A 13,354-nucleotide genomic window follows, 5' to 3' on the forward strand; every position below is an offset into this window, starting at 1 on the left:
CTGGCACCCACCATGAGAGGTAGACATTAGGGCCACAAGAGTTTTCTCCCAGCTTCCAGCTGTGGGCCTGGCTGCTGAACACTTGGGACACTCCAGACCTGCCTAGCTCGTGGTAGACCACCCTGGATATCTATCTGCGAGCCCCTAGTGCCTCCCTGAGGGCCAATCAACTCACTGGGTATGTTTCTCAGGACAAGGCAGAGAGAGGACACAGAACAATAGCCTCTGTATTTTTGACCCTATCAAGCAACGGAGTGATCTGGTTAACCAGGAATTCTGATGACCATAATTACAATGTAGTCCATGCAGCAAGGATACAGGAAGTCAACCCTCAAAGGAAAACTTGCTAAGCTGGAAAACATGGGGTCTCCATGTTTCCATGATGAAAAGATTTGCAAACAATCCTGCAAACTGCAAGGATAAGCTGGACGGCCCCTCCTGGCTCAGACATCATTTCACGGCCTTGAAGGGTCTGGGGGAGGAAGCAGGGGAGGGTAGGAAAGAAACGCCTAGTGTGGGCCTCGCAGACCTTCCTGCATGAGCCCTTACTTCTCTGACCCTGGAGGATGAGATTTTTATGGTCATTGCATCTTCCGTGCAAGTGTAAGACGGAAGGGCCAATTAATAGGGTTGTAGAGGAGAAAACGCAGAAACGAGGAATACTGTGGATGTGAGCACACGCCGCACATCTGAGACGGCTGGTCCTTTTTGCTGGCAGTCTCTGCTCAGGGACACCATGCAGCACGACAAGGATCTGAGAGATGCCCACTTTTCAGCATCTGTTGGGAGAATCCCAGCACTGATCAACCAGCATAACTGTGCCACTGAACATCAGAGTCACTTCTCTGGCCTCAGACAAGAGATTTGGGATGGGTGTCAAAAGGCCCTGTGGCTATGTTTTAGGGCCACGGGACTGGAGTTGGGGGAAATCCCACAGTTGCTCCTGAAATACAGAGAACCACTCCGGAAGTAGGAATGGAAGCAGACGCTTCCTCCCCTACTTGACGCCAGGAGGGGCTTGGAGAACCCCAGAGAAAGCCCCCACATTTTGTCCCATTTCAAGGTCTCTCTGGTCCTAATTCAACACAATTAAAAAGGGCCAGGTAGTCTGTTCCTGAGAGCTCGTTCCAGCTTCTGGCTTCCAAGCCAGAAAACCTGAGTGACTCTGCTCACCAGCTTTTGATTAACAGAGACATTGTATGCAAACTCGCCACTTCCTGATGGACTGTTGAGGAATGTTGCTTCGTTCCCTCCTCCCCCTTTGCTAGCAGTATAAAAATAGCCCCAGGCCACACGGATATTCCACCTCCAACCTGGGACAACACAAGCATGAGTAGAAAACACACAGGCCTAGGCATAAAGAGACGCTATGTTTCCAGGCAACAGCTGTAATGTGTGCAATTCCTTTAGCCTCTCCGGGCCTCTGTTTCCTCATCTGTAAAACGAGGGGGTTGCCAGCTCTCAAACGCTGTGGTTCTATGACCCATTTATAACAGAGCCTAAAACCACCGCAAGGGAAATTTCAAAGCATTTAAATGTCCAGCTCAGCCTGCAAAAGCAGCCCCCATACAAACAAAAGAGATGACAGAGACCTCCTGACAAAAAAAAAAAACCACAAATCTTCATGAAATATTACCTTTTTTGCTGCATTTTTCCCCCAACCGCTTTTGAGCTCTAAAGAGGAAAAGGTCTCAAACTCTTTGGGTCTAGATAAGCTTCCGTCTACTCGAACAAATCCAACTGGGGGACTTGGAGGGAAAGAAATGCTGTCTGAGGACGCCGAGACAGTGAAGGGATCTAATGAAAACTGGAAATGAAATACATGCCCGAAGCAGGATATGAGACTGTGGGCAACAGCTCTGGTCTGTGCGCAGCAGCCCAACGCTGGGGATCCTCCTCCCCTCTGCCCCAGGTCACTGCTACGGCCAGTCAGTGCGGAAATGTCCCTGTTTGTGCAAGGAAGGAGTTGGCCTACTTCTCTTAGTCCTAAAGGTGAATGATCTGGAAATACACCCTAGATTTTCTCTGCTAGTTTATATCTATAATGGTATCAATTATCCTATCCTAGAAGGCACTTTTGAAGGGCAAGCTGCGGATTGTTCACCTACAACACTCTTTCTAGGGCGCTCCTGGTAGGGTGAGAGCCCCTCTAGATGATTTCCTGGTCAGTTTCCCTTTGCAGAGGCGAACGTCTGGAAACAAGAGAGTTTTGCCAAGACTTGGTGTTGCCAAAGAAAAAAAAAGAAAGAGAGAGATAGAATAAATACTATATAATACCCTTCCCAGCCTTCCTTTAGTATTAAGCTGCAAAGAACCCAAATGCCTCAAGCCATTGTTCCCGGCACCTTCCAAAGTTATTATGCCTCTGAAGAAAACATCATAACCAAATTTACCAAGCATTCTCTTCTGTTCAAAGTGGATTAAGAAGTTCAGAAGTGAGCTGAAAGTTGCTAGCTCAATCAGTAACAGGCTCAGTATCTCACGCAAAGCAGCCTGCCTACCAGAAAGAGCTTCAAGCCCCAGTTGCTACCTGCGGATGCGCCAGCAGCAAAAGCGGGCTTCCTTGGAGCATTGGTGCCGTTTTAAAGGAAGATGGACTGGAGCTCATTAGGACATGAAGGTGGATGCCACTGATGGCCCACCCGTGCCTGCCATCCAGCTGGCCTTTGTGGGTGCTAGCTGCTGGCTGGAGTGGCCTGCGGCACCAGAAGAAAACGGAAGTCTTCTCACCATGGAGACTCATTCTAGCTACTCCGCACAGCTAACGGCCTGTGCTCCAAGTGATTCTAATCAAAGACCTCTGACTCTGAGAGATGGCTCCTAATTGGCTCTGAACTATGAGCACTAGAGGGAAATGAAGCCTAACAGGGTTGGAACAGTTTCCAAGTGTCAGTAAGGGGTGCGATTCTAACCACCCCAACTAGCTGACATGCCTAGAGCTGCTGCTACCAATGCACATAAAGCCGACGAACGGTGACAGTTTGCTATCGAGGTTTGGGACCTGCCACTACTCCGTGGCACCGTGCAAAGAATGCAGGATGGGAAGGAATTAGGGCCTGAGGACCAGGCCCGAAGTAGCTGCGGTCTTGAGCAACCTCCTTCATCTCTGCTGGGAGGCCTCAATTTCCTCATCTCTGAAATACGGAAGTTGGACCAGATGGTCTCTGAGGACTTAAAAAAAAAAAAAATAATATATATATATATATATAGCCTAATACTGAATAATTCTAAATGTCAGTATTAGTATATATGTTTTAAAGACATGACATTTTTGTAGCAAAAAAGTCACATTCGAGTGTAGACATGGGATTTGGAGGCACCTGACCACTCCTGAAATGCTGCCCAAGTCCCAAACACTGGGATCCTGCCTCGCCCACCACCTCTCTCCACGGTGAGTTCTGTCCTGATGGGCCTGTGTCCCCACTCGTTCCCCTGAGCCACACGAGTGCTCTATGTGCCCAGCAAGTGGAGTTCTGCCCTGGCAGCCTGAGCTTCCATCTCTGTGTCACCAGGCATGCACCAAAGGTGGGTTCCAGCAGAATTTTTCTAGGCCGGCGGGCAGTTCACTTCTGGCTGGCCACTCACAGTGTGCCCCAAACACACTGTCCACTTCGGCTTGGGTGCGTCCCCCTAAGAGAGTCTGCACCCCACATTCCCCTCTCCCAAGAGCTTGACTTGGGCTATTCCCAGCTCCTTGCACGCCCTTCAGTGCTCATCTTTGCTAATCCCTCCATTCCCATGATCCAACGCTGCCACGATCCACAGCCAGACCTGCCAGAACTCCCTGCACTCTGCAGTCTGACCCTGGACAGCCGCAACTTGGTCAGAACTTGACCGATTGGTCTGGGCTCCTTACCGCAGTACTCCTCCAAGTGTAGTCCCTACACCAGCAGCAGGAAGTCCCCTGCAAGCTGGCTAGAGATGCAGGGTCCCAGGCCCTGTCCCAGCACCAGACCTGCATTTTAAAGGTCCTCGGGCAATTCAGATGCACGTTGATCTTCCAGCTGTAGATTTCGCTAGGAGGTCAAGTGGCCTATTAGAGGCTGCTCCTGGATGACAACCACCCTCTCCCTTCCCTGGCACTGGGTCAGGACTCAAATGGAAGTCCTGCCAAAATCAGAGGTGCTGACTGGCCCAGGGAAGTGGGAGAGTGCGTTTTGGAGGAAGATTATGTGCAGAACCAGACTAGCCTTTCCATACAAACCGGACCTCTCTCAGCTGTACAGAGCCTCGAGAGTCATCGAAATTCTAGGCTGACGAGAGGTCCCACTTTCCAAAGATAGGGGCCTTCTAAATCCCAGAGGTAGAAAAACTGGCCAAACGAGGCTGAGACCCCCAAGTCTAAGAAGTGCTGCCACGATCATTGTTGCAGCTGCCACCACCAGTCTGGAAAGTAAGCCTAGCCTCAGTGCGCTACTGGGCAGACACTCGACGACATTCTGTGAGTTAAGCCCCCCAGTGACTCCCCATACCTTCATTAGGGCTTTATTGTCCCCAAAGGGCTTCCTTCTGCCTTAGAGTGTCCCAGCTAGAACTGGGCCATGGGGTAGATGCCAGATGGGCAGGTAGAGGCCAAGTTTCTAATTTGGAAAAGTTAAACAGAAGAAGCTGGGTTTGTACGCCGTATAAATGCACACCACCACTCTGCTTCTCCGTCACACACCTCCAGCGAGACTGCTCCCCAGGTAACCAGAGGAGCTGAGACTCCCTCTCTCTCCACAAACATCCCTCTGTAAGACTTTCTCCTTCCATCCACTTCTTCTGATTTCTCACACAATAGCCCACGTCTTCTTTTCTCCACGCTCATGCCGTGGTTTTGTGAAAGGTGCCCCCCAGCACACAGGGTCCCCAGGCCTTCTAAGCTTGGCAGTTCTATACAGCCCAGACCTCCAAGAGTTTTTCCAAGCTGCCTCTTTAAAATGTCGAAGTCATTTTAGAAACATGCAGAGAAAAGCAAGCTGAGCACACATCTGCAGCAAGAAAAACCGATTCTTACCATCAGAGAGCAGCTTATCTTCTCTGGGGGCTGCTACCTCAGAGGAGTGTCTCGGGTCCTGCCTGGAGCCCCCAGACCCAGGGCCAGCGTCCCCTCCGTGGCAGCCTCTGCGGGAAATGGGGCCGAGGTAAGCCGCTAGCCTGGGGCCAGTGCTCTGGGCACCCCGGAGGATGTTCCTGTGGCTTTTCTCACTGCTGTTCTTTCACAAAGAACCACTACATTGCACAGTTCCTTCCAAATTGGCTCCAGTGCTTGTTGGGAAATCAACAACTCATTCTGGACTTTCCAGATGCAAAGTTTCTGGAGGCCTTCATTTTTTTTTTTTTTTTTTTCACTCTCTCTCTCTTTTTCCCCTTTCTCAGCTAAAAAAAGTTGGCTGAGGTCATGGCAAACAATGGCCAAGCTGTGTCACTGACCAGATGCCTCCCACCCCCAGGCCTGGGGACAAGGGCGGCTTTGTCCACTGTATTTTAGGCGGGACTCCCTGAGCCTGCCCAAGCCCTGCTAGGGAATGTTTTGGCCAACTTCTTCCCAACCCTAAGTCACGGCTCTGGCCCCAGCTGTGTGAACTCAAGGCCAGAAAAAACCCAACATAAAAAGAACGGAAAATGTTCCCCCAAAGAATCACTGTGCGAGACCCGTCCAGGGCTGGAAAGCTGGTGCCCCTAAAGGGGCAAGCCATGGGTCTTCGGCCTTCACTCTGTCCTCACCACCACCAAACCTGGACAGACGGGCCAAAGAGGGGGTCATGAGGCGTGTCAGATGAAGGGGGCCTGAGGATCACAAAATCATTAGTTACAAGTGAAGAAGGGATCAGACCCCAAGAGCAATACTGCATCCACCAACCAAATGAGTGTAGGCAGAGACTTGGATCTTTGGGGAATATATCATGTCATTCCCTTTAGAAAGCTTTTTGGAGCAGCTGAATATTTAGCACTTAAAATGCCACATATTTCTGTGTTTGCTTTCAGATGCAAACCTTTGGGATTTTAGGAACCAATTCTTCATATAGAACTAAATATGGTTTTCTGGAGAGACCAAGATCCTGAAGCCTGGAGGTGGTTTCCTATAAAATACCACTTCTTTTTATAAGCATACGGATGAGCTGTTATTTATAAAGAGGTTTTGATATCAGCTCCTTAGGCGGGGGCTAAGAAATCAGTACTACCACCCAGTGATGGAGTCAGACCAGGGTTAAGCTGCTGTTGTTTCACTGCTCACTAGCTGTGAGACCGGGGCAAGGCTTCTAGGCTTCGATTTCTTCAAATGTAAAATGGAGATGATCACAGTCTTCTTCTCAAAAGACTGCGGTGATGAGTAGAGGGGGGAAAAATCCATGTAAACATTCTGCATAGTGGACGACGGAAATGCTCCACAGAGGCTGGTATTATTGCTGTCACTATCAGCAATGGCTGGAAGGGTAGGTGCTGCAGTTACCCTGGGTCCAAAAAAAGTCTAGACTGAATAATAAAAAGCAAACAACCCAATTAAAACTTGACCAAAAGACATTTATCCAAAGAAGATAGAAAAATGGCTAAGAAGTACATGAAAAGATGCTCAACATCACTAATCATTAGGGACATGCAAATCGAAACCACCATGTGGCGATATCACCTCTCACCGGTCGCGATGGCTACTGTGACAAAACCAGACAAGAACAAGTGTTGGTGAGGATGTAGAAATAGTGGGACCCTTGTGCACCACTTGTAGGCATGTGAAACAGTGTAGCGCCAGTGGGAAACAGCATGGCGGTCTTCAAAAAATCAGACACAGAATTACCATATGGTCCAACAATTCCATTGCTGGGTATTTATCCAAAAACACTGAAAGCAAGGTCTTAAAGAGATATATACATACCCCTGTTTGTGGCAGCATTATTCGCAATAGCCAAAAGGTAGAAACAATGCAAGTGTGCAACCACTGATGAACAAATTAACAGCATGTGCTATAATAAACACAACAGAATGTTATTCCACCTTAAGAAGGAAGGAAATTCTAACACATGCTACAATGTGGATGAACCTTGCGGACACTGTGCTAAGTAAAATAGCTAGACATCAAAGGACAAATACTACATGATTCCACTTACACGAGGTACCTAGAGCAGTCAAATTCATAGACATGGAAAGCAGAATGGTGGTTGCCAAGGGCTGGAGGAGTGGGTATTGCGTAGTGAGCAGAGAGTCTTAGTTTGGGAAGATGAAAAAGTTCTAGAGAGAGACAGTGGCGATGGTTGCATAAGAATGTTAATGTACTTAATGGTGCTGCACTGTACCCTTAAAAATGGTGAAGATGGTAGATTTCATCAGATGTCATGTTATGTATATTTTGCCAGGATAAAAAAAGTCTGAGATCCACAGAAATAGTTTGGACAGAGGGCCCCTGTGACACGTAAGCCACATCATGAGAAAAGCAAGGGCAGACTCTCCAGGGAAGGTGAAATGTACACCCAGAGGGAAGCCGCCCACCCTCTTGGCGAGGGTGACTAGAAGGCACAGCTAGAAGATGAGGCTGGGAGTCTAGACCAGGACTCCCCATGGTCGGCTCTGTGTTCAGCCTTGGGGAAACCGAGGCAACACAGCCAGCACCCTGATGTCAATCGCAGGATTTTCTGTTGAGGGCTGTGGCACGCTCAGGGGCTCCTGGAGGGAGGTGACAACGTGCCTCTCCCTGGGATACATCAATTCCCTTCTGTGTCCGCATCTCACCTTTCTTGTCTTTCTTCTCCCACGCCTGGAGGGCTCATCTCTTGCTTCTCAAAGCTATCAACATGGCTGCTTGGGGGACACTACCTCCCCTCTCTAATTCCTGGGCTCCAGTCTGCTGCAGGAATGGCCACATGGCCACTGAGCACTCGCTCTGGGCCAGGCACCGTTCTATGCTTCATGTGTCCTGTGCCACTGGGTCTGCCTAACAGATACGGGAGGAAATTCTATAATTGTCTTTAACAGAAGAGAAGACGGAGGCTCTCAAGGTAGATCAGGCAGGATGGGTCAGAGGAACAAGCTAAGGGAGCGATACTCCGGGCCGTGTGGCCAGTGTGAACAAAGGCCCAGAGGGAAATGGCGTGAGCAGAGGGTGTGAGAAAAAGTGGACGCATCTGTTCATTAGAGTTCAGGAGACACAGAAGGTGGGAGAAACAGTAGCAAAGGATGAAGTCAGATCACGGGAGGCCGTGTGAGCACCAAGAACTAAGAAATTCAGACTCTCTGTAAGCAAAAAGAAACCAACCACGGGTTTTGAGTTGGGGAGAAAACACAATCAGGGCTGTACTTTGTAGAAATCATCACGACACCAGGGTATTAAATGTCAAATGTGAGGGAGAGACTGGGGGGGGCAGTGGTTATAAGATCACCCCCTCTTTGCTCTCTTTCCCTATCCCATCATATAAACAAGGGAAATGCAATGCTTAGATCTACAATTGTATAATGATCTCAAACCAGCCACTAAGAGGAGGTGAGTCTTGTATCCAGAGATGGGGTGTCCCCGTTGTTAGCAGCTGAGTTATTTTCACCTACGTTTCCGGATGTGGGAGGAGAGGCCCGGTGGGTAATCTACGCGCCCACTTTTGAGGTCAGACACTGGCCGCAGAAACACCCAGATAGGAACGAGGTACTTCCCTGATCTTGCACACAGGCCCCCACCCACGAGAAGATAAAAGCAAAACTTCATTTGCGCCTACGTGGCCAAGACCTTCACCTTCAGTCCTTCCAGTGCTGAGGCATTAAAATGGCCTTGAAACCTTTCACAGCCCATGACTTCTTGGCTTTATAACAGCAAAGAGGGGGCAGTTTTAAAGCCCTTAATCATTAACTGCTGTCACTGACACCACTTTGACACTGCATCACACAGACGGACAGATACAGTCACAGACAACAATGCATGCTCCAGGCAACACACAGAAATCACTGTCATTTCAAATACCAGTGTGGCCCCCGGCCAATGGCATGGGACCTTTCTGGGCCATTATAAACCAGGAGGCTAATCTGCTCCGCGCTGAGCTGAGCAGAACACTCTAGTCTTGCAGACCTTCTATTCCTTAGGAGTCCCCAAACTTAACATCTCAGGGTGTGTAAGACTCACGAATATATTCTAATGGGTTTACTGTTTGGGTTCACCCTAGCGTCTCAATCCAGAAGTCACTTTAGTTGTGCTTTATTAATCATCTTTTATCATTAGAGTTGGCTGCAAAAAGCACACTATTGGCCTCTCCTTTTGTCTTCTGCAAATAGATAGGTTTCTACATACAGTGCCACATGTACACACAAGAGACAGCAGAAAATCTGTGGTCCAAAAGCAAAAAGATGACGATCTTTTCCACTAAGCAGAATTTTCCTGAGTTTAATGGCATGCGATGAGCCCCCTCCTCCTGTGATGATTGTTTGTTTCAGTTGGGTTGAAAACTGTCAACCAAATTAGGCCACATTCACTGCAGGCCCTTGTCCTCCTTAGGATGAATCGTGTTGTCTTCTAACGATAATTAATAAGAAAGAACATCTGGGTATGCTGATGATTCACGTTTTCTAACTGCTTCCTAGTCATGAAGGGAAAAATTATTCATCAGCCGGAGCAGTTTCTAGGGGCCAGGGTCCTAAGGACCCCTGCCCACCCCTACATGTGACCCGTGGGCTACAAGATCCACCAACCCATTAGCAGTTACTAATGACCTTTTCCTGAATGCTGTGGAAACGTGGGCCGGCACCGTACCTAGAACCTGACTTCTAACATTTGGAAGACAAGTCGCAAACACAGTGAGAAAAGGACTGGGCGTCGAGGGGGTGTGTACCGGGGCCAAACGATCCTCCGCAGACAAAAAAGCTTGCAGCACCCGGGGGGGAGAGGTCACTGCCGCTGAGATGGGCACGGGAGGCTTCTCAGAAGGTACAGAACCTGCCTCACAACAGGGACCGAGGAAAGGGCTTGACCGGAGGGCAGGGGACATAAGCAGCAGGAGGAGGCTTGGGAACAGAGGAGATGTGGGGAAACGGGAGGCAGTAATTCGCAAGGGAAGGAGAGATGCTAGAACCAGGAACCCGAAGGGATCCGGCCGTGGTGGGAGCCAGTCAGGGGGATGTGGTCGAGTTTGCTGGCTGCAGACCCAAGTTCGTGTGTTCAGTGGCAGTGCAGCTGGAGACATCTGTACAGAGACGGTGGTGAAATCCCACTGATTCATGAACTCAGAGTTCATAGAGCTGAACCTTGAGACAGCTCTCACCTAAGCAGTGGGAGAACGAATTCCTGGGGCCCAGTCCCTGCCTCCCTGTACCTTCCATGAGTGCCTGCAGCACCCCCAGGGCCCCTCCCACGACTCTCAAAGGCAAGAAGCAGGTCTTCATCCTTTCCCCCTCTAGCTAAGCCGGCGCCCGGCTCTGGGGGCTACGAGGGGAATGAATGAGTGTGTGTTATCAGAATCAGTCACAGAAACCAAACGAGCAGGAATTACAAAGAAAGAGAGAAATATAGCTGAGCCTTGGATAACACGCATGTTAGGGTCCCCGACCCCGCCACTCCTTCTTCACGGGCACAGGTGAAAATCCTCATATAACTTTTGACTCACCCAGAATTTAACTACTAATAGCCTACTGTTGACCTTACTGATAACATAAACCATCCATTAACACACATCTTGTATTATATGTACTATATACTATATTTTTACAATAAAGTAAGGTAAAGAAAATGTGTTCAGAAAATCACAAGGAAGAGAAAATGCGTTTACAGTGCTGTACTGTACCATCAATACCCTAAGTTTATGTCGTCTGTTTACAAGATGAATCGTCTGTCTGCAGCAGCGAGCTACCGAAGCCGCAAACCGCAATCTACACAAGCAATTCAACTTTTTCTTGTAATGTCACCACTTTTTTCTGCTTCTTGGGAGCACTGCCAGCATCACTAGTGGCACTTCATATGGGTCCCATGGTGTTATTCAAGGTTTACGGTATCGCACTAAATACGATGAAAAATATTCGAGAACTGAGAGACCGCTTTTTACTGCGATCCGCAATTTACTGGAGAGACAAACTGTTCACTGGGAGATGATGAGCGTCACACGGCAATTTAAGTGGGTACTCGCCACGCGTGAGCTCACCGCAACAGCAACAGGAGGTGGCTAAGAAATTACTACAGTAATACAGTATGGACTACAGTTCATTATATGCAGTTATGATTTAATACTGCATTTTTATGTTTGTTTACATTTCTCTTGTCAGCACATAGTGCCATGTACATACAGACTGTGAGGGTTTGTGTAAGTTTTGATAAATTTTAACTTTTTCTTTTTATTTATTTATTTATTTTTGAGACAGAGTCTCGTCTGTTGCTTGGGCTGGAGTGCTGTGGCGTCAGCCTAGCTCACAGCAACCTCAAGCTCCTGGGCTCAAGCGATCCTCCTGCCTCAGCCTCCCGAGTAGCTGGGACTACAGATCCTGCGCCACCATGTCCGGCTAATTTTTTCTATTTTTAGTAGAGACAGGGTCTCGCTCTTGCTCAGGCTGGTCTCGAACTCCCAGCCTCAAGCGATCCTCCCATCTTGGCCTCCCAGAGTGGTAGGATTACAAGCGTGAGCTACTGAGCCCGCCCTGATGAATTTTAACTTTTAATAATAGATTCGTGCATATTTTATGGTAGTGAATGATAAAATAAACTAGTATCTACATATATTTTATGCACTCATGACATACCCAACATTTTCTTAATGTTTTCAACAAATCTAGGCTAGGTGGTTTATCTGTAAGTTTGTTAAAATTGTCAGAAATCTCTAAAAAACTTTTCCAATGTATTTATTGAAAACAATTCACACAGAAGTAGACCCACACAGTTCAAACCCATGTTGTTTAAGGGTGAATTGTAATTAACAGTGCTCTAGTGAGATACTGATGAAAATACCCATTGAATACATTGAATACAGAGAAGGTGTGTCCCCTGTTTATCTTGGAAAGAAGAATGTGATAGAGAGATGAGCCCGGAGATCGATCTCAGGCACAAAGGGGCTGCCAGCACAGGACACAAGGGAAGTAAGATCTTAAGATAAGACGCCATGCTGTTACTGGAGGAAGCAAGAAAGCAGACAGGCTATAGGGAGTGGCTGGCCCCAGGCCAGGTGTGCTGGGCACCTGGTTCCCATTAGGTGACTGTAGCCAGTTTCTTGTACACTGCCTGGTAAGGGTCCGAGCCCCTTATACAGTTTCTGTGTGTCCCACACCATAAAAGACTCTTAGTCTCAAGTAGACATATCAGAAATGGTGCCCGGTTTTTGAAAGGCCTCCTGACAACCTTTCTAGGGGATTCTGTACCTTGGTGTCCCCCGATGGCAGTCATCCACATCCCATAGTCACACCCTGCCCTAGCACTATGGGTCAGCTACACTGTTACTGACTCGGTATTTTTTTGAACTGACTTACATACAACTTAAATTTAGCCTGGCCCTAAGCAATAATATCTATGAAATCACGGATTTGATTTGGTTGGGTTTTTTCTTTCTATTATACACTAAAATAACTTTAAAACTGTTATTTCAACACGATCTAAAATTATCTTACAGATCCTTAGTTGTAAACTCATCGCGCTTGGAGAAACACTGTCTCAGGCTATATGTAAAAGCACCACACAGCATTCATGAAATGGTTTTGGAGGTTCTGACAGCCACCCCGGGACGCCTCTGTCTACTATCTACTAAACTAGCAATAAGATGAAAAGAAAAAAAGAAAAAACTCACTCAAGCTTAAAAAAAAGAGATAGAAGATAATCAGAATCAGAGGGAAAAAACCTTGAGAACGATTTGGCCAGTGAGGCGAATAGAGAAAATCTTACAAACCAGGCACTGGCTGTGAAAGGGGAAACGGCACTTCACACCTTCACTGCTCTGTCGGTAATTTGAGATGCACTTCACACCTTCACCCTTCTCTGGCTCTAATTCCAGATACAGCATTTGCACTGACCTGAACACCGAGCAAGCAGCCAGCCCTCTGGGCACAGATGCTGTCTAAGGACTGCCCTTCCCTCCCCATTATCCACTTGGGCACAGCAATTCCCGGAAAACAAGGGAGCTGAGCAGGAAGTGCAGGGCGGCGCAAGCGCGGTCAGAGGGGTGTTCACCATTCTGAGAGGTACGGACCCCGCAGGTGAAGCCCGGACAACGCACTGGCAGCAGTGTATGGGTCTGCAGGAAGTGTGAGTTTTCATGTACTCCATCGACTCAGAGTATCAGAGAACCAGGCAGCAAAATAGTTAACCGGGTGAAAGCCAATTTGAAAACAGGAATTGGTCTGAGAAATGTGTGCATCATCGAACCTACATGTAAGTAACTGCGAGGGGGAGTGTCAACCTTTCTGTAGGGGACGGAGTGCCAAGGCCAGTGAC

At 48.1% G+C, this 13,354-nt stretch overlaps 1 protein-coding gene across 3 annotated transcripts in view; it reads right to left on the minus strand.

Annotated features, from left to right (window-relative positions):
• GAS7 (growth arrest-specific 7) overlaps window positions 1–13,354 on the minus strand; it is a 222,964-nt gene that overhangs the window by 96,570 nt on the left and 113,040 nt on the right. Inside the window, exon 1 of one of the 3 annotated variants that reach the window (XM_012653949.1) lies at window positions 4,997–5,249. The exons of the other annotated variants lie outside the window; for them this stretch is intronic. Within the exon in view, the coding sequence (XP_012509403.1) occupies window positions 4,997–4,999 (3 nt within the window). The 5' untranslated portion in view covers window positions 5,000–5,249. Of the gene's footprint in view, window positions 1–4,996; window positions 5,250–13,354 lie in introns of those variants that run through there. 3 annotated transcript variants of the gene reach the window in all.

Source organism: Propithecus coquereli, unplaced genomic scaffold (assembly GCF_000956105.1).
Source record: "Propithecus coquereli isolate 6110/MARCELLA unplaced genomic scaffold, Pcoq_1.0 Scaffold435, whole genome shotgun sequence".
Taxonomy (NCBI): Eukaryota; Metazoa; Chordata; class Mammalia; order Primates; family Indriidae; genus Propithecus; species Propithecus coquereli.